At 37.0% G+C, this 26,618-nt stretch overlaps 2 protein-coding genes across 6 annotated transcripts in view; both read right to left on the reverse strand.

Moving 5' to 3' along the window:
* LOC143710797 (sodium/potassium/calcium exchanger 3) overlaps positions 1-7,626 on the reverse strand; it is a 78,474-nt gene extending 70,848 nt beyond the window's left edge. The window contains exon 1 of the mRNA XM_077201983.1: positions 7,236-7,626. Coding sequence (XP_077058098.1) covers positions 7,236-7,344 — 109 coding nt within the window. The 5' untranslated portion in view covers positions 7,345-7,626. The remainder of the gene's footprint in view (positions 1-7,235) is intronic.
* An 8,036-nt stretch (positions 7,627-15,662) lies between these two features.
* The window catches only part of sipa1 (signal-induced proliferation-associated 1), a 62,484-nt gene continuing 51,528 nt past the window's right edge, over positions 15,663-26,618 (reverse strand). The window contains exons 12-16 of one of the 5 annotated variants that reach the window (XM_077201973.1): positions 23,913-24,011; positions 23,689-23,770; positions 22,688-22,766; positions 22,353-22,554; positions 15,663-16,455 (exon numbers count right to left, since the gene is read on the reverse strand). In XM_077201973.1, the coding sequence (XP_077058088.1) occupies positions 22,372-22,554; positions 22,688-22,766; positions 23,689-23,770; positions 23,913-24,011 (443 nt within the window). In that variant the 3' untranslated portion in view covers positions 15,663-16,455; positions 22,353-22,371. The remainder of the gene's footprint in view (positions 16,456-22,352; positions 22,555-22,687; positions 22,767-23,688; positions 23,771-23,912; positions 24,012-26,618) is intronic. The other 4 variants (XR_013194646.1, XM_077201974.1, XM_077201975.1 and 1 more) reach the window with 4 other exon arrangements.

Here is a 26,618-nt window from a genome sequence, read left to right on the forward strand (position 1 = left end):
CTCAGGCTTTAAATTGCACCTACACAAGCCCTTCCCTCTCTTATTCCTCTCTTCCTCTGGCCTTCACTGCTGTTTCTTCAGGTTGATGTCTGTGGGGACCTCCCTGGCAGGCTGTGACCACAGCCTGCTATGCCTTCACTCTCCCAACAGAGTCAGACTGTATTTTCTTCAATCCAACTCAGAAGAAAACTGCAACTTTACCATCACTGAATGGGCAACCAACTCTTCCGACTTCTTTTTGGCCTTCTCTCGAACGTTCAGGTTGCTGTCCTGCGGGGCCGCACCAGGCCCCAGACCCCTGGGCAGCAGGCCTTGACTCACAACCAGCCATGTGCTCATTCAGGAGAGAGAGGACTCTCTCAACCACAACAGAATTAAGGACATCCTCAGGAGTTTGCCACAACGTCTTCATTCAACGCAGAAGAAGTCCATCGCAACTCCAACCATTTGCTCTGCGTGTCTTCTCAGGCCCAGGGCCGGCAGGCCACAATCTGCATTCCAGCCATGAGAACAGAGTCGAACTAACCATGCAAGTTCATCATATCTTCTTCATCCGACGGAGAAGAAAAAGATTGCAACTTCAACATTTGACATTCACAAAACCATCAACAACTTCAATTTTCAACAACTTCAAGAATTGTGTCCACTGCAAAGGCCATGCAAGTATACATTTAATGAGGTGCTCTGAAATTGATAAGCTGATGGTTCTTCTCATAGTTAAATGGATCTTTTCCATAGTTCCATTTCCTGCCTCCCGTTTCATTCTGTCACTTCTGTCACCATCTACCTATGAATGCATGAATGTGTAATTGTTTGTATGTTAGTTAGTATGTTTTCGTGTTTTTGTTAATAAAACTTGTGTACAATATGTATTTGGTTCTGATTCTCTGCTTGCATGCATAGTTTATTTTACGATCTTGACCCTGTTACAAGCTCTAAGCGCTGTACATCATAAGAAAGAATTATTTTTCTGTGGCCATGAAAGATGGAAACAGAAGCCCTTTTCTTAGAATAAATGAATAATCAAAAGAGTTTGTTGGACGAATTGATTAATTGATTGTAATGTTAATTTAGCTACCTCAAGTTAATCCAATCAACTGACCCAAATATTCATAATTAATCATGACAAGTTATGAGTTATTATTAATATTTTTCCTTTGAGCTACCTCGTTACTCTAAATACATTTGAGTGTGTTGAAAGTTATGCTATAGCGTTACTCTGTGCGTTAGCTCAGTGGCTGGTATGAGACACTTGTTGCACTTTGCAATAATCTGGATTTATATTACAAAATCATTTAAATAAAAATTTGATGACTTGTGTTGTTTAAATATATTGAATGATGGAGAAAGCTATCTCTGATTACCCTGTTAGCCACTTGACAATAGTGTTGTCTCTGAGGTAAAAACATCGGTCCGTGTACTGGTAAAAATTGCTGGTTTCTCTGGATCAGAAACATTTGGGATAATGTAAGTACACAAATCAACTGTATCTAACAAATCAAAAATATATAACACTGTTCTAATGATTTTTGGATATTTTAATCCAAAAATATGACATATTTAAAACATTCCTCATGCACAATTATTCAGTTATTTGCAATCCAATAGTAACAGTAAAAATCTAAACAAGGTTGTTTACACTGCACTCTTTTGTCTCAGTGGTGATTTGCACTCAAAAATCAAGAATTTTTAAATAAAAAAAATGAGGGGAATATTTTATTTTTGTGTGAGAATCACCATTGTATTTATAATCATAATTGTCTGGCTTCATAGATACGATCTGGGAAGCCACAGATGAAACATTCAGACTACAGAACCTGGCTAAAAGAAAAACTAGATGCCCAGTCTCCTATTAGACAAATATCATCCAAAAAACATTCAGACCAAGCCTAGAAGGACCCTTGATGTCCTAACTAGACAGAGCAACCCCTCATCCTCATCTGAACCAAAGGAAGGAGGGCTGAAAGCTTGAAAACGGATGGGCCATGAGTTTCTCCAGCACAAGAAATAGATGCCAAATAGGAACAAGTGAAGGTTGATAATACAAAGCCTATGTACATACTTTATGCCACCAATAGATGCAACGGGCAACACATCCAGAGGTGTGATTCCCATACAACAACGTAAATCACTGCTTAACCACCATAGTATGATACATCGTTGTAGAAACTAACTAGCTAGTCACGACTGTTCCTTGAAACCAGTCGCAACTGGTCGTTTGAACCACATTATTTTAACAATATAGAACTGTGATTAATGATGTCAGATGCAGGTGGTGGAGTAATAAATTCTCCTAATTGATCGATTTGATATCGCATTTAATGTATTTAACATATGCAGTATGTATATAGAGCCAAACATTGGCATGAAATAATTTGCAAAAGCTGCTCTGCCATGCAGCGCGGGTATATAATGAGCAGAAGGTGCGATTGCACTTCATCCTTTTGCTTCGGAGTCGAGCGTTTCGATGCTGTTAACTCTACTGAGTGTGAAATCAAGACGAGCAAGCTCTTCAGGAGGACCTCTCGTGTCTGATGCGGGCAATAAAGTGCGGCAGCATAGTTGATTCTCTTTCTCTTTCTCTCTCTCTCTCTCTCTCTTTCTATCTTTTTGTTTATGTTTTTTACTGAGCAAAACAAAAAGGCTGTTTTTACAGCTGGTACGGTGCGCCAAGAGCGCTGAAAAGCTGTTCTTACGGCTGGTAAAACCGCCGTGAGAGAGACAGCGCACGGCAGGCTGCACAATTCCCTGTCTTTATTCACTGCGACCGTTCTCCTGTGTGCTTCAGCACCAAGGGGAGCAGACCCCTGAAAGAGCTTACACGGGTGGAGTTCATCTTTTTAAAGCTGCATTGCATCAGGTCAGGGCACTGAAAGACCTGCACGAGGGTGGTCATGATCCCCAAGTTCTCGCGCTTCGTGCGAAGAAGGTGACCGCACGGTCGGTGGGTCATGCGATGTCCACCTATGGTCGTCCAGGAGCACCATCTCTGGCTGTGTCTGGCCGACATGAGGGAGACCGACAAAACTTCCCCGTGTCCCAGACCGGCCTTTTTGGCGACGCGATCGAGAACTTTTCCCAGCAGTTCTCGGCTGTACAGAAGCAGCCTGAGGCTATAAAACACATCCTGCCCCGGTGGTCAGCTGCTGCCTCCACCCCACCGAGGGCGTCCTCCTGCCTCTGCCCTCCCTCCCGTGCCGCAGCAGCAGCCTTCATCTAAGCGGCGCCGAGGAGCCAGTCACAGGCAGGCTGCCCTGTCTGTCCCTGCCCCTGCCAAGAGGGGCGATAAAGCCAAAGGTAAGCGGCCATAGGACGGGCAACCCGGAGAAGGATGGGACCGCTCTTCGGGAGATGGTGACCGCATTGCTCCCTCCCCTGGAAGAGGGCTGGGTGGTAAATATTATGTTTCCTTTTGTTTGTGTTCCGCTGCTGGCGTCAAAACCAGTGGTACCCAAATTTTCAATAAAAGAGCAGTTTCTTCCATCTCTGGGTCCGAAGAGGGCTCGGAGAGCAGTGGGAGGAGAGAATCCTCACCACTCTCATCCGCCTCTACTATCGCCAGCGGGCAGCAGCGTGCATTTTGAGAACGCAACCAAGCCTCCTCCTGCGCCTTCTGACCCGTGGAACCAGGTAAGTGTTGCACCGCAAACTCAGACCCCGCTACGGGCCACCTCCCAGAGAGAGCGTCCTGAGCTAGGTCCCTGCGTTCCACCTCGCTGTCCCACTGCGGGTACGCCTACGGTCCATCTGGTCCCGCTTGTACGGTCTCTGCGAGCCTGGTTAGCGCTCCCCAGTCCGACTCGCTGGCTTATTCGGACCATCAAGCTCACCTATGCGTTTCTGTTCGCCCGGCATCCCCCCAAGTTTCGGGCCATCCACTCCACTACAGTGAGAGCAGCCAATGCCCATGTCTTGCGAGTGGAGATCGCAGTCCTACTGGCAAAGGACCTGATGGAGCCGGTCCCTCCAGCCGATATGAGGTCAGGGTATTACAGCCCCTACTTCATTGTACCCAAGAAAGGACCGATCTTGGACCTGCGAGTTTTGAATCGGGGTCTCAACAAGCTACTGTTCAAAATGCTCATGCAGAGATGCATTTTCGAATGCATCCGTCCGCGAGATTGGTTTACAGCAATCGACCGGAAGGACGCATACAGTCATGTCTACGACGGGTCGATCAAATCAGTACAAGGTCCTGCCCTTCGGGCTGTCCCAGTCTCCCCGTGACTTCACAGAAGTCACGGAGGGGGCCCTTGTTCCCATGAGTGAACAAGATTTATATTCGTCGGTCCTGACGTGGTGTCTCCATTCCCTCCTTAAGGGATGGAGGGTTACCATACGTAACAGAGACGTTACCCTGTGTTTTTATAGGTTTGGTATTGTCTATGTTTTATGTGGTTGTTCTGCTAAGCATTTTTCCTTGCATTCTCCAGCATTTTCCTTAATGGATTTACTATTAAAGACTGTTTATGTTTGTTAAACTCAATCTTCGTGCAATTCATTGCAACCACCCATGACAGAAACAGGTATGTTGGTGTCAATGAATGTTTACAACTTAAGTTGCAAGTGACTTCTATGCTGAGACTTCTGTTTTTTTAGAGAGAGAGACTGCTGCAAAGTTGCTCCCACCAAATTATTTAAGTTGTTTCTTATCAGACTGTCTCTCCTGCTCTCTTGTGTAGGGCATATTTTTTCAGCTTTCATTTTGTGATGGAAGTGACTTCTATGCTGAGTCTTCTGTTTTTTTAGAGAGAGACTGCTGCAAAGTTGCTCCCACCAAATGATTTAAGTTGTTTCTTATCAGACTGTCTCTCCTGCTCTCTTGAGTAGGGCATATTTTTTCAGCTTTCATTTTGTGATGCTATATATGGATAAAATCAGCGCCTCTGCTGCAGAACCGTCCTCTCTGTCATCACAAAACATAAAAATGAAACAACTGATGCCACACACGAAGATCAATGTGACCACTGCAAGTTGGAACAGTTTGTTGTCCTGGTTTGGTCTGTTTGTCAGTAGGTATAAAGCTGCAGGTTCATTCAAGAAAAGTCAAATCATTTGATTATATAAGTACAATTATTGTAATTATACTGTTTTTTCCAACTTGTACAACTACTGTAGACTGAAAGTGACACTTATTTGGATGTGTTGAAAGTAATAAAGCAAATGTAAAGTAGGCTACTTGATTATAATGTTAACTGCAGTGTGTTATTCAGTATAACATATAAAGATAATTTATGTTAAATGTACTAAACTGCACCTCCATCATTAGGGTAGACTGAGTACAGTTGAGACACTTTTTGCGTTTTGATTTTTCGCACAAAAATAGATACTGAAAAGAAGTGAATTTCCACATGACATGCCACATGACATTTCATTTGCTTGTAGACTAAGATATTATCAATCAATAATACCCATAAGTAGTTCATAAAAATGAGGTGCTTTTTGTCTCAACTGTACCCATATGTGGTACAGTGGAGACACAATTTTTTACTGATGTAAAGGTAACTAGCTAACCGTTCATTGCAAATATAATAAATAGACAAATAAAGAAAATAACAATTGGGAAATGTGTTTGTTTATTCGTCCATTTAAATTCATTCATTTTATTAAAATTAGCACTGGTTAAAATGTATAAAACAGGAACAATAAAATAAAAAACAATATATTTAATATATTGATTAATAATACAAAGTGTATTTCACATGACCAAAGAGGACACTAATACGCAATGTGCACAGCAAAAATCACAACTTGTGCTTGCTGCACACGCAAGTTATTTAAGGTGTCTCAACTGTACACATGTCTCAACTGTACACAGTCTACCCTATACATGACATACACGTTTCAATAGAAATGGCAATAAAGTATTTTTTAGTTAGGCATAAATGCTTATCAGTACATTCAACAGTACACAGTACCATTATCAAAGACAATAGAATTATGTACAAAAGCAATATAAAGATTGTCCTATGACCCAAACAAGATTGCCCCCCCCCCCCCCCCCCCCAAGCTAGTTAAGCTCAAACCTTGCCCCACAGCCAATTTCATTGATCAACTAAATAATGCAGTCAGCTGTCAAGAGAAGATGAAGTTCATACGACCGAACAATCAAAAAGTTCAATAGTTTAATTTAAGTAATTTGAATCATGAAAGCAAGCGGACCAGGAATAAAGCTTTCTTTGATTTTACTTGAATTGCTTGCAATACTGGCTGTTGGTTCCTTCAATTCTAATGTTAATGTTGAGTTTACAAACTCATCTGCCACAAATAATATGTTTACATAAGTTCAAATAAATAGCTGATTTATGTTTTAATAGTTCAAGAAATTTATACTAGAAAAAGCTGACACCTCTAAGGTTCCCAGAGCCACAACTGATCTGTCATGAAAGAGAAGCTTGGTTGGAAAAGCAAACGAAAATTTTGGATTTTTATTGGTTACTTTAAAAGGAGAATCAGACGCACTATAAAACAAGTATTGGTTTTGATAATACATGTTTTTACACAAAGGAATAAACAACATTTTAAGAAATAAGAATTAAAATCACTGTCATGAGATAAGGACCCAAGCCATATCATATTTCTAGAAATACATATATATTTTAAATTGTACATGGGAGTGGGTCACTATCACCAGCATTAAACAACAGCAGCTGTACTAACACTATAGCACTGAAGTAAATGTGTAACTATTACTTACAGCAAATGCACTGGAAAGGTGAATCTCTAGGATCAGGTTGTTTTTGGAACTTTTTGAACCCATAAAGCAAAATAATTTGATTTAGGTATGTTAGTTTATATTCATTTGTCTGTCTCTTTCGTCCTCCAACACTCATCACAGGTTATAGTTATTGGGCTTAGCATGGGAAACCACCTTTCAGTTGGTGCTGTGACACAGGTGTGAAGGTTTTACTGGCAGAACAAGCTCGACGAAAAAAAATGTAGCTATACATTTAAAATAATACTGTTTAATGAAAACCATTTATGTTAAATTATTAGGCTATTTTTTAACTGTATAAAGAAAACAAATCTTATAGCTCTTATAGCTATAGTGATAACATATAATTTGCTCTATTTCATTTCTGCTGTGTGCATAAATCATGCTCCTCTTCATAGGCTGTCATATTGATGCAGAGACACAAATGAGAGAAAAAAAGAAAATGCATGGTACGAACAAAAGCATAACCATGGGATGATCGTGTTAAACTAATGCATGTTTTGTCTGTGATTGTCCTAACCTGTCAGTTGCAGGACCTGTGCGACCCACACAACCAGGAGAAAGCCGAACGCACAGCAGCAGAAGCGATGGAACGGCCGCCGTCTGACGCTCCATGTCAAAGCCTTCATTCCGCTCCGTCTGTTCCTCACCGCTGAGTCAGAACATGATCGCAGCAGCCGCAGATTCCTCCTGTCGTTATCCGGGACTGAAAACTACCTTATTACTAAACTAAACTTTTCAGTTGCCTTGTTTTTCTTCATCGCAGTTAACACGGCGCTGTTTCAAACTATTTAGAAGCATCGCAGCGCTAACCTTATGCGCAGACCTGTTCTATATGTTCAGGTAGGCTATCATCTGCTTCAAAGCGCACAAATGCGCTCACATGCCTTTAGATTGGGAAAGGTCGTTGTAAATGGTACCCTCTCTCTCTCTCTCTCTCTCTCTCTCTCTCTCACTCACTCACACACACACACACACACACACACACACACACACACACACACACACACACACACACACACACACACACACACACACACACACACACACACACACACACACAGAGAGAGAGAGAGAGAGAGAGACACCGCTGCCGCTTCAGGGCGGCTCTTGCCAATACAATCGTGTAAAGCCGTGGACGACCAATAAGAAAACACTATGAGGCGAAAGAGAAGCATTATAAATATATAATACAGATCACTAATTGTAATGTTGACTCTAATTAATGTGCATTTTCTGTAAAGCTGCTTTGAAACTATATGTGTAGCTATTGTAAAAAGCGTTATACAAATAAATGTGAATTGAATTGAATTGAATTTGGGCTAGTGGGGCATAAATGACATACCCAAAATAATAAGGTTGCTGCTCGTAAGTCATTCTGAATAGACACATAACCAACATGTATTTAGAAAGCCAGGTCCCACTTTATTGAAACATATGTACAATGTACTTATTGTGTTCATGTTGTATTGTACAACACTTTTGCTGCGATTGAGGTGTGATACGGGTAAGGTTAGTATAGTAACCTTACCAGTATAACCTTAATAGTAAGGTTAGTACCCATACCACCACAGGTGTGGTGGTATGAGTAGGTTTAAGGGTGGGTTAAGGTGTAAGGAAAGGGTCAACAGTGTTATTACAAATGCATTTACATACATTAATTACAGCTGTAATTTCATTCAGCTATTTTTTTAATATAAGTACAATGTAAAACATGTACACAATAAGTCCATTGTATCAAATTATTAGCTTCAATGTAAGTACATAGTACTTAAAGCCACTTAATATAAAGTGAGATCGAAAGCAAACACTTGTTTACAGTTCAAGACTCAAAATTACTCAGACTGTTTTTAATATGGAGATGTATAAGCTCAAACATTAAAAAACAAAAGTAAAAATATCAAGAATATAATTTTTAAATGTATAAAATATTATTTGAATGTAGTATAACAACGTATCACTATAAATAAAGTGAAGCCACAAGTGTGGTCATGACTCATGCTTCATTTCAAATCTCTAAAACTATGCATTTTCTGAAGCATTTTGTAGACCATGTCGTGAGTTTTTAGAGAAGAATGACAAGATTCTAATTAAATATTTTATTGCTCTTTAAAAACACCCATTTGCAGTTTATTGCCTAGTGTCTGGCGATAAGAACTGCACAATTCATGTTCTATTGTCTATAATAAATTTTCATTTAATTGCCATTAATCGCTATATCTGTGTGAGGCAATTGTTCAAACACATTGAAACTATTCTTAGTAGGCCTACCTTTAGGAAACCTTGTTTATTTGCAGACAGTTGCATTTATTTTGTGCATAATAAAATTTGGCACAATGATGATACACTCGATAATATCATTAAGCAAACTTAATCCAATTTTTCACTAGCATACTGTATATCCTTACAAGTTACAACTAATAACAACTTTAAAGGCACTGTTGAGTAACTTTATACCGATGTTCAGCACCAGGTGGCAACATTTACTGTGTGTTTGTTCTCGGGATTCTTCAATCCCTCCAGCAGAATGTAAGATAAGATATGCAATAGGCTATCATATTTTAATATTTTACTATTTTATCATGCTGCTTAGATTTAAAATTAGTGGCTAAATTAAAGAGAGAGATATTATGAGACATGCTTAATGCCAAAATACTTTCCATTGTGCAGTAAAAAAGACCAACATAGTTACTCTTAAAATGGTTGAGTCATATTTCGGGTCCTTCTATGGGCCTTTGGAATATTTAGCTTAGATATTTAGTTTTAGAACTTTAGTTCCCACAAGGAAAGAGAAACAACAAACACAAATCATTTACAGAGCACTGGTGCCTCAAACCTGATAAGCCAGAACTTAAGCATGGTGTCAGATGTTTCTCTTCCAAGTTCTTGATGACATCACACAGTATACTCAAGCCAAATAAAGACAAAACCCAGAGTATTGTTGTCATCAACAGTCCAAAAATACATACAAATAAAAGAGTGAATGTCTCTGAATACTTTTAAGAAAAGGTCTTTAAAGTTGGCCTGTTTGCAGCTTGTTTGTATTCTACATCACAATAGCCACCCAGAGTCGTTACAAATATGGCCACCAAATGAACTGACTTTCTGGCTAGAATTGCCTCAGTACACTCCTGTGTGTTTCATCATGTAATTTAAGGTCAGTGAACTAGCAGCATCTGGTTGTATTTTTCACAACATGCACAAAGTCGCTTTCCAACACTTTCACTCTCTCTGCTCCTTTTTTTGGTGGAACGTGATGCCAACCTTCTATACTGTACTTTAAACTTAGCAAATATGAGCTTTTGATGTTCCTCAAAAACAGGAAGTTCAGGAGATACAGGAAGCTCACACATCTGGGGATGAACTCCATGGCAATTGACAGGAAGCACAGGAAACTCATGGATGATGGAGAGTGTGCAGGGTTCAGGCTAGGCTCATTATAACAAAATTATGACATTATAAAAAAATAAATAAAGCAAAATAAATACGACAACATATACAGTATGTGTGTGTGTGAGAAACTGCATTGTGACGTTAGAATCTCGAACGATTAAAATTAGATGCAAAACAATCCCACACTCAATTCAGGCCATGTTAGTACATATAAACAGTACTACATTAACGTGAATAGTTAGTATATGACTACCTTGTAATCGATAACGGTGTCTCTTTTTATAATTGATGATAATTGCGATCTGCTCTCGTCCAATTTCCTGCTCCAAGTATTACAGCATTGCCAATTCCAGTGGTCACAATGCTTCCAGTAAGAGAAGTTCCCAAATCTGTTCCAGTAAGTGAAGTTTCCAAACCTGCTCTAGAGAGTGAAATCCCAGAGCCCAACCCAGAGAGTATCGCACTGTCCATAATGTCAAGTCAAGTCAAGTCAAGTCAAGTCACCTTCATTTATATAGCGCTTTTAACAATAATAGATTGTTTCAAAGCAGCTCTACAGTGATAATAGGAAATTAAAGTAACAGAGATTGTTTTGGCTTTACAGCAGCTGTAGAATAATGTTATTGTCCAGCTAAAGTTAGTTTTGATTGATTCACTTGTGTTGCAAAGATCATTAGTTATTATCTTAGGGGACGCTTACACTTCGCTTAAACTAACACTTATGTGTCTGGGCTAAACACAAATCCACAACAGTCCCTGAGCACAGTCTAGAGTCCAGTGATGGCTCCAGCCCATGATCCCGCTCTAGAGTCCGCACCAGTTCAAAACCCAATAGCTCCTCCCAAGAAATTGGAGAAATTATAGCCTAGCTTTCCGGTTAAGGTCACAGAGGCCAAACCTCCCTGGCTCCCGGCGCCTTCTTGGCTCGCCCTGGAGGCTTCCTAGCCTGTCAGCCCATCCCTGCGCACTTGCCCTCCAGGACTCCAGGGTGCCCGCCCCCCTCCCCGGTTGCGCTTTGTTTGGTGTGAGGTCAGGATTATGTTTTGTTTTGCCTTTGGGATTTTTGTCTTCTGTGTTAGTTTTCCTTTCACCTAGTTTTCCCCATGAGAGACATTCATTTATCCCATTTACCTGTACCTTGTTAATCACCTCATTTGCTCCTTTGTTTGCCCTTGTACATTAGCCCTCCGTTTCAGTCTGGTCTTTCTCCTGTATTGATTTGCATTCACATGTATGTGGGTGTTATCTCCCAGTTAGTCTCCAATTCATTGTTTTTGAAGTTAGAATTAATAACGATTTCAGTTGACTCCTTCGTCGTGCTCTTCATCCTCAGCCACATACTGTGACAATTATATACAGAAATGGACCATGGTGAACTTATTTAGACAAATTGTAAACCTTATTTTGTTTTCAGACAGTTTAATATAACTTTAAAAAAAATCTAGTACAAATATTGAAGTCTGAGTCCTTCAAAGCATGCAGTCTTTGAATTGGGACACAACCAAAGTAGCTGGAGTAACTTTTCTCTATTTATATGACCAGACATGCACGGGTGAGCGAAGCGTGCAATTTCCCACGAAAAACATCTCATCAATTCTAAAATATAAACACTAATAATAGGCAAGCGAATCAGGGTTAGACAAAAAAAAGTTTTGGAATAATGATTGAGGTAGTGACTTATTTAAATTGTTAATTTACAATTAACATGTACATGTACATTTAAATAGACCATAAAATGTTTAGAGTTGCATGCTCTCATATACAGTAACATTTTTTGGACATCCTTCAGTGTGTGAAAAGATTGTGTTGATGTGAAACAAAAATATAGCAAATGTTTTATGAGTTCAATGACAAGACAAATATTTGATACATTTCTGACACCAGCTCGTACAGAAACAAGTTCAGTTTTTATTGCCAGGATCCCTCAGATTCACATAAACAATACTTGATCCATATTAGTTAAAAGAAACAAGTAGAGCTCCAGTGATCACCATACCATTTCTTATTATGTTTTGACTAGACGCGTTTTCCTGTTGGTCCAGTCATAATTCTTTACAGACCAGTGTGCATAGTGTGTGGGTTTGTGGTTTGCCATACACCTACATTTTTAATTTTTAATGTGACAATACTTACTTGTAAAAGTGCCTGCTAACTAGTGATTCTGTTCCAGGAGCTGATTATTTATGGGATTTGTAGATATAATGGTATTTGTTGGCAGGTTTGGCAATTTAGAACAGTCATTGACATCAGTGTATAGTAACTACAAAGACCTAAGCTTAATCTGTAAATCTGTCCATGGGCATGACATGGATAGCAAAATGACATAAAAAAAAGCAACACATCAAGGAATGTTCGGCTAACAGTGGAAAATGTACATTCTTAGGAGTGGTTTGGATAGTTTGTAAGAGGCTTTTAATTGTACAGTCTGTAAATACCACAGTTGTTGGTAGTGGAACAATACAAAATTTGGCACTACAACAATCCAGTCACAAATTTCCAGTGGACTATGCTAGTGTATCTGCATGACTTGCATGGCTTTATTCCCTGGAGTGACTTTGGCTTTGTTCCAGTGAAAGCAGGCTGTACTTTAAAAGTCACATTAAAATCAAAAGGACCAGCATTTTGTAAACAACAGAATCGCATCATTAATACATAAATCAAACAGTAAGCATTACTATATGATCAAAAGCATTTATGGCTGTATAAAATACCATGCCATAAAAAAAAAAGATAGGGATTAGTTTAACATTTCCAAACCTGTCCCTTTAAGAATTTCAAGTCACAAATGTGTCTGTGAGTAATTTAGTCTAAATGCATTAGTTCTGATTTGTTTTTCAGGAAGGTTTTGCTGATAAAATATCCTGATCGTATCATTAATAACAATGAAACTGGAAACCACTTGGGCCACCACAGCAGTTAAGAGATAACATTTCAGTATCGAACTAAATGTATAATACAGCTTTGACCGTAAAAAAAGAATGATAAAATTATTAAAAACATGAAAAGATGGAATGTCACAATTTTTTAAGCAGCCACAGTTGTAACTCGCACTGTCCCTTTGAGTTTGTTTCCAGTGTAATTTCAGAGAGTAGTTTTCCAATAAGGAAAGTGTCTCGACGGTTGTTGTTATTATTCAGGTAAATCAAAATATGACCTGCTATCATGTCATGCCTTACTCTTACAATTTAAAATAAAATAAAATTAAACATTCATTGGATCACAAATTTGCATCTCTTCCCTTCCAGTTCAAATATACATATCTAGCAATAACATCCACATTTTCAAGATTAATAAGTTATTACAATTTTATAAATACATACACAGATACAGAACAGAAGGTGGCTTAGAAATTGCTTGTTGCACTCGCGCGCTTTCTCAGCCTCCTATCTAAAAGACTATGTCGCACACAGATGAACAGGAAATAGTTCTTTTACATTGCTCTTTTGCTAAGTAAACCCCACCAAATGCATTACTGATTGCATAAAAGCTGCATCAGTATTATTCCTGTCTGTAACAATTATCGCGCTGCATTCATCAAACTCAACAAATTCTCCACTAATGGTAACAACTAATCAGTAAACTCCAGCTCCATCTGGATATAGACTTACACACATCAGAGGGAAGTAACACTTATTTTGGCTCTACATTTCTTCACAGAGAGGAATAAAGATATAGATTTATAATTTCATTGTAATACATCAGAATCTGCTGGTACCAGGTTATCACAGTGACTCTAAAATAAAAAACCTCAACATGTGAAGGGGAGAAGATATGTATGACGTATGGATATTTAACAATTTGCTTCGTTTCCCTTTGCATGTAGGTTTGTGGTGGTGCCGTGTGATTCATTCAACTTCAACAGCTTGTTTTATGAGTATGAGTCCAGTTAATATGCTCTTCTCCTTGTCACATTTTCATGTTATTATCAGTGCACCTTTAGGTGAGGTAAAGAGAGATATTATATGGAAAATAAAAGAGACAAAATAGCAATTTCATAAATATGTGCTGTCTCACAATTCAGTGTAAAGCACTCTAGGCAATTTGTGTGAGAACAAAGTAGAACTGGTCTGGCGCTTCTCTAAATTATTTGTGAGCAGCAAACAATTGAATCAAATTGGAAGCAATCTTTATTAATAGAGATGTACTACTTTAAGTCATTGCTTCCCTTTGTAACTTAACACTAAGAATTGTTTTCTTCTCAAATCAATGTCTTTCAAGTAGGTGTCTGCAAGGCTCATTCAGATTCAGTGGGATCAGACATAAGACTTAAAAAAAACACATGCACACACACACACACGCACGCACGCACGCACGCACGCACGCACGCACGCACGCACGCGCACACACACACACACACACACACACACACACACACACACACACACACACACACACACACACACACACACACACAGACACACACACACGAGAATGTAAAATTTCCGACACTTTGTCCCATTGCTGAAATCACAGCTAGACAACCGTGAAAAGGCGTGAAATTAGCCTTTTTTTCTCTCTCTCTCTGGTATGCGTCAGTAAATATCCTTGATCAATTAAAAAAGGGTCCAGTAAGTCTAAATTCTAAATTTAACTTGCTATTCAAAGCACGAATGAGTTGCCTCAAATTATTTGTGCTTAAACAAGGAATATTCCAGCTTCAACTAAAGCTCTACTGACAACATGCACTTGATTACCACAGAACACAATTTTGACTTGTCCCTTGTGAAAAGGTACACTTTTAAAAGTATATTTTTTAAAATAAATAGTACTTATTACAGAAATAATATACTTTAAAAGAATATACTTGAGCGTGGAATGAATGTAATTGTTTTTTGCAATTACATGAAAATGTATTTTTGTTTGAATTTACATTAAATGCAGTTAGCTGAACTTGCAGAGTGCATTTTTGACCCACTTAAGCAGATCTTTCTAAGTAATTTCACAATGATTTCTACTGTCTTTGAAATATGGTTAAAGTGTACTGTTGAATATACCAACAAGCATTTATGGTAAACTAAAATACACTTTAACATCATTTCTATTGAAAATTGTATGTCATGTAATTAAGTATATTTAAAATATATTAACTTTTAACTTATTTAATAACATATAATTAAAATGATCAAAATAAGTGTACTTCTTTGAAACATGAAAAAAGATTATTAAATCTATGATTAAAAAGTGCAATTAAGTGTGTTAAGAAACAATCATGAGTGTACTCTCTTTAAGTACACTTATGTGGCCTTTTATTTCAGTAACATTATCAGCAAGTGCAGGTTTTTAAAAATATACTTTTTAAGTATTGAAGTACACTTCAAGTGCACATTCAATACAATTAAGCACACTTCTTTTTCACAAGGGTAGTCCTAAACAAAAAAATGTGTTTACCAAAATGCACGTATTTTCTGATTTTCACGGCCAGTTTGTATCGCTCTTGGTGTTAGCATATTCACTCTGGAGATAAGTGAGAAGCCAGCCTTCTACCCCATTGCCAACAGAGAAAAGGTCAGATCGGGTTTTACCTATTTCTGACACCGTGATGGTTAATAGAGGGTTACAGTCACACTGATATTTTAATAATTTTCTTCTAGTAAGAAACTGTATATACACTGAAGTACATGGTCTGGAACTCCTGAATCCATTTCAACACAGGTAAGGTAAGGAATGTATTGCTAGGTATCTGGACACGATAGTTTTTTTGTGACCATCCGGTTCACAGGGAAGAAATACTTAAAAGAATAATATGAGTTTGAACAGTTAATGTCACTAAATGTCTTCTAAAGTCAGGTGTGAGGGTTGCAAATAATTAATTTTGGATCAGTCAGATGGTTTTGAACTGCTTGTAAACCACATTAGCCGATGTTAAGGGCATGCTTCCAAAACAGTAATGATTAAGTGTTTCCTACAAGACTGGTTCTTGCACCGAAGGCTATCATTGTTAACAAGCTGTCACAGTGATGGGACTATATGTGAATCTAGCCCTGCGAACTGTTTAGGGTGAAACAGAGATTTGGATGACTTTTTAATTATATTTTATGTAAGAACGTACTTTAGCCGACCAGTTTGGTTTCGTGCACTTTTCGAGTAAGGCTTGTCAATGTTCTTGTCACTTAACAAAGGTTTTTAGGGCGTTTTTTGAGTTTTGCATTGGCCTTTAGATCAGTCTGTTGATCTTGCTTGCTGCCATGGTTTGGCCTTCAATGCTAGCAGGGTTTGTTGACGTTGCAGAGCAGTTCAGTGACCTTAATGAGCCGTGCCACGGTACTCTGGGACTCTTCCTGCAAACGCTGGTTGTTCTGCCTGAGACTTTGCACCTCTGCTTGCAGCGTTGCCTTGTCCTCCTTCTCCTGTGGGAAGCATGCAAACATAATGTCTTTCAGGTTCGAGCGTTCTCACTCTGCATTGATAGGACATATCCACGCCACAAGAGGGTTTACTATATCTCAATATGTTGGTGGTACTGTATGAGACAGATAAAGACAGGCGGACGTGATTTCACCAAGTTAAACAAAGTTCCAATCAACCCGTCAGATTTGAGGGAAAGGTTTACAGTTAGTGTCAAGTTTAGGCTTACAACAAGGGTTAGGTGCTTCTACACAATTCTTATTCACCTATCATTTCCATCTGATTTTAGAGACAAGTTATGGATAGAGTTAGGTTTAGGGGTAGAAATAGGGTTAGAACTATGGTTTTGGACAGGATTATGATTCCAGGATCAACAAAAAATGTCCAGGTAGTTCAGGAACATGTCTTAACTGGTAAAATCACGGCGACCATTGAAGACAATGGCTTGCTTGACACACATTTACCAGCAAATGCCACACACTATTACATGCTGCAACACAGACAATGATCCTTAGATCACTTGCTATACAAAAAGTGGATAAATGGGGACTAATGGTTCGTACACTGAGGCCCTGATTTACTAAAGGTTTGCATATGAGGTATTACCTTTTAAAAGTTTGTAAGTTGGAGTTGGTAAGATTTTTTAAGGTTTCGAGAATGAAAATATTTTGAAAGAAGTCTCTTATGCTCGCCAAGGCTGCATTTATTTGATCAAAATACAGTAAAAACTGTAATATTGTGAAATATTATTACAATGTAAAAGGAATGTTTTCTATTTTAATATATTTTAAAATGTAATGTATTCCTGTAATGCAAAGTATTGTGGAAACAGTGATACATTTAGTTTAGATTCATTAATCCTGAACTATTCTTTAAAAAAAAATCTTACTGACCCCAAACTTTTTATATACAGTATATACAGGTCCTTCTCAAAAAATTAGCATATTGTGCTAAAGTTCATTATTTTCCATAATGTGATGATAAAAATTAAACTTTCATATATTTTAGATTCATTGCACACCAACTGAAATTAGCATATTTCATCCGACCAATAAAAGAAGTGTTTTTAATACAAAAAAAGTCAACCTTTAAATTATTATCTTCAGTTATGCACTCAATACTTGGTCGGGAATCCTTTTGCAGAAATGACTGCTTCAATGCGGCGTGGCATGGAGGCAATCAGCCTGTGGCACTGCTGAGGTGTTATGGAGGCCCAGGATGCTTCGATAGCGGCCTTAAGCTCATCCAGAGTGTTGGGTCTTGCGTCTCTCAACTTTCTCTTCACAATATCCAACAGATTCTCTATGGGGTTCAGGTCAGGAGAGTTGGCAGGCCAATTGAGCACAGTAATACCATGGTCAGTAAACCATTTACCAGTGGTTTTGGCACTGTGAGCAGGTGCCAGGTCGTGCTGAAAAATGAAATCTTCATCTCCATAAAGCTTTTCAGCAGATGGAAGCATGAAGTGCTCCAAAATCTCATGATAGCTAGCTGCATTGACTCTGCCCTTGATAAAACACAGTGGACCAACACCAGCAGCTGACATGGCACCCCAGACCATCACTGACTGTGGGTACTTGACACTGGACTTCAGGCCTTTTGGCATTTCCTTCTCCCCAGTCTTCCTCCAGACTCTGGCACCTTGATTTCCGAATGACATGCAAAACTGAGCAACAGTCCAGTGCTGCTTCTCTGTAGCCCAGGTCAGGCGCTTCTGCCGCTGTTTCTGGTTCAAAAGTGGCTTGACCTGGGGAATGCGGCACCTGTAGCCCATTTCCTGCACACGCCTGTGCACGGTGGCTCTGGATGTTTCTACTCCAGACTCAGTCCACTGCTTCCGCAGGTTCCCCAAGGTCTGGAATCGGTCCTTCTCCACAATCTTCATCAGGGTCCGGTCACCTCTTCTCGTTGTGCAGCGTTTTTTGCCACACTTTTTCCTTCCCACAGACTTCCCACTGAGGTGCCTTGATACAGCAATCTGGGAACAGCCTATTTGTTCAGAAATTTCTTTCTGTGTCTTACCCTCTTGCTTGAGGGTGTCAATGATGGCCTTCTGGACAGCAGTCAGGTCGGCAGTCTTACCCATGATTGCGGTTTTGAGTAATGAAACAGGCTGGGAGTTTTTAAAAGCCTTTTGCAGGTGTTTAGAGTTAATTAGTTGATTCAGATGATTAGGTTAATAGCTCGTTTAGAGACCCTTTTCATGATATGCTAATTTTTTGAGATAGGAATTTTGGGTTTTCATGAGCTGTATGCCAAAATCATCAGTATTAAAACAATAAAAGACCTGAAATATTTCAGATGGTGTGCAATGAATCTAAAATATATGAAAGTTTAATTTTTATCATTACATTATGGAAAATAATGAACTTTATCACAATATGCTAATTTTTTGAGAAGGACCTGTATATATATATGGATTGGCATTTCAACAATTGCAATACATTAAAGGGCAATATAAATGAATAAATAACACTTGAAATGGATATTTGGCAATCATTTGTACACCTTAGAAAAATGTCCTAATGTGTGGAAAAAGTTAGTACACCCATACGTTTATGAAGTGCAAATTAGAACATTAAACTGGAAGGCCACACTTTATATAAACCTCAGTAAACTGGTCTGGTTTGGTCATTAACCTTAAACAAATAGAAAAAGCAAAAGAAAATCTAATTGAAATGCTATCTGAGGACTTGAAGCAGGCCATATAAGAAACCTCTCCTCTCTAATATTTATCTGAACAGTATTTATTTAAAATATGAACATTGTAAATGTCAATTTAATGCATGCTTGCTGATTAAAATGAATAAATAAAGGCAGTTAAATGAATTCTGCATGGAGGAATGGGCTAACAATTATTCTAATCAATTTAAGAGACTGACAATTATAAAACATGTACAATTATAAGTTATTTCTGCCAAATGGATGCAATACCAGGTACAAAACTGAGGGGTGTACTTATTTTTCCACAGTAGATATTTGGAATATAGTTCTGTATATTGTAGATTGAACAAGTAAATAAGTAGCTTTTATTTGTTATCTTAGTAAATCAGGGCCTGCATTCTGATTAGCTCTCGATTGTAAAAACAGCCCAAAAGTGGCATCAGACATGCATACACAGGCTGCATCAGTGATATGAAGCATTCAATAAGCAAGAAAAGAAAAATACATGGATTATAATGCAATATTCATGTGTCTGAAATATCCTGAGTGATATTCATGCATGAAAAGCAATGAGGCGTCTAAAAATGGTGGTAATTTATGATAGATTGTTATCTGTGCATGTATAATAATGTTTTATAACGCCACACTTTTAATCTCAAGGTGACCAAAGGGTTTAGTAGACTACCTAGGTTTACCTAGATGAGTGTGCTGGATAACTGTGGGACATTATGCAGTCAACCATGCTCAGCCTCTCTTTCCCTTCCTGACCTTATGTCGATAATGTGATCAAACAAAAGAGACCTGAGACCCCAGATCAGCTATATTCATCCTGAGGGGCCTTAATCATAATATATTATGTTACTATATTATAGCCTTATTATGTGTGCATGCACTTCATTCATACGGTTGTAGTCTTTGCCACTGGTCTGCAGTAATTCTATGATCCAATGTTTTATAATAGATTTATGCTTATCCTCAACTCATCTATTGAGTGCCACATGTAGCACTTTAAAGACAGTTTTGTAGCTCAAAGTCTGACTTTTCGCCAAATTTTTTGTCAGCAAATACCTCTCAATATAATTGAAACTATAATTTCAAAAACTACACTCAACTACACTCAACAGAAATTTAGCTTCCATAAATTAGAAAATGAAACGTATAACGATGTTGTAAAGTGTGTAAAATTATATTTTTTGGCAAACTTTATGGCAAAATAATTTTCTGTGGCAATTGATATTATGCCAAAAATATGTCAATGGAACTTATCTTGTTTGGAACCTAGGAACCTTATTTTAAAAGATCATATTTTAAGCAACACCATAATAAAAATTATATTAATGAATAGATAATGCTGTAGTTATTTTAATCATTTGATTTGTATTGTATATTTTTTTTATTCAATTTTTCTTGCCCAGTTGTGTTGTTGTTGTTGTTGTTGTTGCTGTTAAGCACAGCAGAAAAATAGGAAACTTCTGGATGATAATTCATCTTCTGGGCTTATATAAGATTATGCTTTCCATGCTCTAATAAATTATTATTATTAGTAGACATATTCTAAAATTCTCAAACAGTATTTTAAAACTGGGTTATTTTAAACCAAAGACATTTGTGAACCAAATTAGATTCTTGTTTCTAAACTGGTCTAAATCAATAAATCCCTCATAATGAAAAATGTAATATAAGAATATCTGGTAAAACTTTATAACACAACTTTATAAATACATTAACTAACAATGAGCAATACATTTATTTACAGTATTTATTAATCTTTGTTAATGTTAGTCAATAAAATTACAACTGCTGGTTGTTAGTTCATGTTAGCTAAGGTACATTCACAGATATAACTTTTGATTTTAATAATGTATTAGTAAATGTTGAAATTAACATCAACTAAGATTAATAAATGCTTTAGAAGTATTTATTAGTGATAGTTTATGTTAACTAATTTTTACAACTGGAATTTTACTGTAAAGTGTTTACTTTTTTCTATTTAAATCTGTCGGGTCAACATCACTATCCTCGCATTACTAAGAAAGGTTTCAGTCCATTTCCTTTAAACATGCCATATACAAATCCAAAATGAGCAAGTGTATTAACTCGAAAACAGAAAAATTAAAGGCCACATATATGCTGCAAAGTGTCAGCAATCACAACCACATTTAAGTGCACTTAAATGGATAGTTCACCCAAAAATGTATATGGTTATACTTACCCTCAAGTTGTTCCAAACCTCTTCTTCTGGTTATCATCATTCTTTAAAATAATCTTATTTTGTGTTCAGCAGAAGAAAGAAACTCAAACATGTTTGGAACAACATGAGGGTGAGTAAATGATGACAATTTTCATTTTTGGGTGAACTATCCCTTTAAATGCATTTAAAAATTTGAATTGGTGAATATGCTGAATTGTCGATTCATGTGTGAATAGAAAACAACATTATGATAAATGTTGATAACGATAAAATGTTTCCAGTCACTAGTATCACATAGCACCTGTTTTAGGGCTGTGCCAAATAAAGATGTATAGATGCCAAAACGTTGCTATTGTTATCATTTAAAAACCATGTATGATAGCATCCTATGTATGCTGTGGTTATTAATATGTAACCCCTCATGAGATTTTGTTAGATTTGTAAAATTAGTACCCTTTTTTTGGGTTGTTAGTAAATCAGGGTCTGAATATTGATACCAGCTGGAATCAAGACACATTTACTACTGTAAATTCGTGTACAGGATTTGCGTGTCTGTGAGTGAAATATGCAAAGAAATATTACAAATTATTTCACTATTTTACAATGTCTTTTTGTCTTAGTTTCTTTGTTTCTCAATGCTCTTTACATTTATGCTATGTTGTGTCTTTTAGAATCCAAGTATTCCTGTGGGGATCTTTTGAGGAAAAAAAATGAGAGAATAAAAAGTATATCAGGGAATTGTTCTGAATGAATCGATTCAACACGTTCAGATGTATTAATCTCTGCTTGGGTCTCCTGCTTCTCATAGAATGCGTGTTTTTCCTTGCCTATCACTACATCAAGCATTGATTCTGCGCTCACCAAAATACAACAAGAAATGTGTTTTGATTTGGCTTAGGTTTTGCTTCTCAACTTTATATCACATATGTCCTTCACATCCTTGAGTTAAACTTCCGCATCATTTTGATGTTAATCAAGTGAGAACTGTCATTCATGTTGTTGTTTTTTGTTATTGATTGAGTAAAAATCTCATGCTCTACTTGCCTTCACTGCCATTGGTCGGTTAGTGTTGAGAGTGAGCATGGCTGCCCATTGTCCCTCCAGCAATCTTCTCATCTCCTCTGTTCACCCTGCTCAATGACAAGACAGGTTTCTTTTGCTTGTCCCGCCCTACCTCTACAGTCCCTCTGTTTGATTGGCTCTGTGAAGCAGCAGTGGCTCTTTGAAGTAGCGAAGAGGGCAAGGACTGGACAGGGCAGATATACAGACAAGGATGGGTGGATGTATTTAATGGGAGATATTTGAACGGGGTTACTGTGTGGGAAGTATGCTGCGACAGAGAGAGCTGTGCTGTGACAAACCGACAGAGGACAAAGTACCTTTTGGAGGTCGTCCTGCAGTCGCTTCAGCATGGCCTCTAACTGGGACACTTTCTCCTCGAGGTGACCAGGCGAGTCACTGCGAAGGCAGGGAGAGAAAGAAGAACACAAAGGAAGACAAATACATGGTGTAATATATCATATGATGTATATTTTGCAACATATGTATATCCTGTTAGAGCATTTAGACTTCAAAGGCTCAATGATTAATAACAGGGACCACATTTAAAGTAAACGTAAGAATTTTTTTTATTAAAGAAAAAAGGAAAATCCCATTGTTAAAGGCAATGTTGCTCTGTAAAAAGTGGTAACCTGCAATTGTTACATTAAAGAGCTTTTTCTACTTGATTTCACCCACAAAAAATAATTTTGTTGGTATAAATTAATGAATTTAGGTTGATTCAGGGATGTTAAATAATAACTTTGACTTGAATAAAACCTGAATAAATGAGACGTTACCATTTTTAGGTTACAAATATATTGAGCAAATTCATTCTTCCAAAATTCTAAAGTTGAAGAAAGAATGTGATATACTAAAGTCTGCATGCAGTATACAGAAAATCCAGTAAACATATTTTTGTGAAATATTATTACAATTTAATTTATTTTCCAATAAGAATATAGTGTAAAATGTAATTTGTTCCTGTGAAGGAAAGCTGAATTTTCAGCACCATTATTATCAGTGTCACATGACCCTTCAGAAATATGCTATAATTTGCTGCTCAAGAAACATTTCTATTATTATCAATGTTGAAAAGTGTGCTGAATCATATTTTTGTGGAAACCATGATACATTTTTTTTCTTCTGGATTTTTTGATTAATGGAATGTTCAGAAGAACAGCAAGGTAAATTTAAGTCACAGACGTTGGGAAAATCTACCACAAGTGCATACTGTAAATGTTTTTGGCAGGTCAGTTTACAGTTCTCGGTGAGTTGTGCCTCTCCTCATTTTGTGAGTATAATCGAATGTCAAAAGAATGCATGGCACAGTCATTCTCACCTGTCCTTGAAATCTTTAAACTTGGTTTCCGTCTGACCTGGCTGGGTCATAGTCTCTTGAGTTCCATCTCCTGACTTCCGATCTGAAACCAAGCAGGAAATGACATAAGTAATATTCCATATTATCATTGCAAAGTTACCAGCCCAGCATTCTTCAGTGAACAGACTAAACAGACTTTCACATGCTCAAACACATTTCATCCACTGGAAATTGTAATTTCTCACCTTCTCGAGACAAAGCTTCCAGAATGTTCCGGCAGGCGCTGGCCAGATCAGCAATCGACTGCCACTCTTCCTCAGATGAATCTGTTGTCTCTGAGAGAACTGAAATTAGCAAAAATATATTGTAAAAAGAGCTCTTCAGAAACTATTTAGTTTTGATTACTTCTTGGAATCTACTAGAAGGGCCTTTGTGAATTTTGTTCAAATTACTGGAATTTGTGTGTAAATTAGCGCTTTAGCAGTTGTAGTGGATAAATAGCCTTGTTGAAAGTATACTTTAGCATTATTTAAAATAATATTTTAATTGCAATTAAATGAAAATGTATAATAGTTTAGAGTGTTTTTTGACCCACTTAAGTAGGACTCAAGTACATCTTTATATGTAAATTTATAATGATTTCTGTTGTCTTTGAAATAAAGTTACTGTTTAAAGTGTACTGATGAATGTACTGACAAGCATTTATGGTAAACTAAAATATTTTTTAATGTTCTTAATTCTTTAATTCTATTGAAACTTTTCATATTTCATGTAAATTAAATTTAATATATTTGTAATTACACATTTGTAATGATGAAGTTTCTATTCAGTACATTTAAAATATATCAACTTTAAATGAAATATCAAATAACACACTACAGTTAAAATTATAATCAGGTACTTTACATGTGCTTCAGTATGTTAGTCAACACATCAAAATAAGTGAACTTTATAGCACTACAAAAGATTATTAAAACATAACATGATTTGAAGTTGTTAAAGCAGTCCACAGTTCCCTCTTTTGATCTCTTCGTCCGTTGTCACATTAGGTATTATTTCCCTTTTGAGCGTACAGTAAAAATTTTGAGGTTTCTGGAGACAGCTTCATCCTGCAACAAGCCACCAAAAATGGAGACTGTTTTATGTTGTTTGTTGCATTCTGGGGATTGGCTTAAAAAGGCCTGAGTAAATAGAATAACACGCATACACACCCGTATGCATTTTAAAAGAGAGCCTGGAGAGATGTAACCGCTCAACTAACAAGGGGCATCCCCGAACAGATGGCCCAGAGACAGCGTCCTGATTTAAGGCCATATAATACCCCTTATCCCAACCAGCCCTAGCCTGGCCCCCATCTGTCCAAAGCTTTGCACTCATTTTAAAATGTCAATGCCATTCATGCCTTTATTCAAATCTTTTAAAGCTTGCCGAATTTACTTATGGATGGGAGACTGGTCGTAGATCAGCTTATTTTTTTCAGAAAGGTAGTGTTAACAGGAGAAGGGCTTATGCAGGAGTAAGGGAAAATGAAACCTCCCAGAGGAAGAGGAGGAATAGAGACGCCCTGTCGCCGAGACAAAAGAACAAAAGGAAGCTAAATGTTCAGAACAAAACCCTAACAGCTGAAACCATAACAATATAGCTAAAAACATTATATATTATATTTTATACATTATTAAGCTCATAAGTAATTTTCACTTTTTCCATAGTGTATGATTGCAGAAAAAATATACACTGCCGTTCAAAAGTTTTTGATCAGTAAGATTTTTGATGTTTTTAAAAGAAGTCTCTTCTGCTCACCAAGACTGCATTTATTTGATTAAAAACACAAAAAAAATTATATTGTGAAATATTATTACAATTTAAAACAGCTGTTTTCAATGTGAATATAGTAAAGTGTATTCTATTCCTGTGATCAAAGCTGAATTTTCATCATCATTACTCCAGTCTTCAGTGTCACATGATCCTTCAGAAATCCTTGTAATATGATGATTTGATGCTCAAGAAACAATTCTCATTATTATCAATGTTGAAAATAGTTATATATATATTTTTATTTCAGGATTATTTTATGGATAGAAACTTCAAAAGAACAGCATTTATCTGAAGTAGAAAGCTTTTGTAACTTTAAACACTACCGTTCAAAAATGGGGTCAGTAAGAATTTTATTTAATTTTTTGGGGAAAATAAATAAAAGAAATCAATACTTTTATTCATCAAGGATTAATTAAATCGATCAAAAGTTACAGTAAAGACATTTATAATGTTACAAAAGATTCTATTTCAAATAAATACAGAAGAGACTTCTTTTAAAAACATAAAAAATCTTACCGATCCAATATTTTTGAACAGCAGTGTATGTTTGTAATGAATACCGATGCAGCAACAGATTTTTTGTGAAAGAAAAATGGTTCATTTTGTTTAAAAACCTTATAAATGTATGAGGTGGGCACGGGGTAAAAGGCTCAGCAGCATGGGGCAAAAGGCACACATTATTTATACTTTAGGTAAAATAATGTTTTGAATAATGTCTAAGTTCATACTTGTTCAAAACAACCACTGTAGCAAAGTTTGTACTTCTGTCTATTTTGACAAATAAAATAATTCATTTTTGTTCAATAAATATACTGTCATTAAAATTTTAATATAAAAATATGTTTAAAAAATGCAGAAACAAAATTATTTTAAAAAGTAAAGATTCTGAAAGCATTAAAGGATATATAAATATTTTTTTATAAATATATTTATAGAATAGTAATACTACTTATAATGAATTATAGCTCCATTTATACTTATTTATAAGCATGGACTTCATAGGAAGTGTTACTGTGGAGGTTTTGGAAAGTGCTGCGGCAAGTTTTTGCGGCATCTAGTGGTTTAGAGGAAAATAAAATCAAATGCGCCTTTTCCCCCGGTGCGCCTTTAGCCTTGGTGTACCCTATATACAGTAA

This window comes from Siphateles boraxobius, unplaced genomic scaffold, assembly GCF_051911475.1.
Source record: "Siphateles boraxobius isolate OS27281-9 unplaced genomic scaffold, OSU_SipBor_1 48, whole genome shotgun sequence".
Classification (NCBI taxonomy): Eukaryota; Metazoa; Chordata; class Actinopteri; order Cypriniformes; family Leuciscidae; genus Siphateles; species Siphateles boraxobius.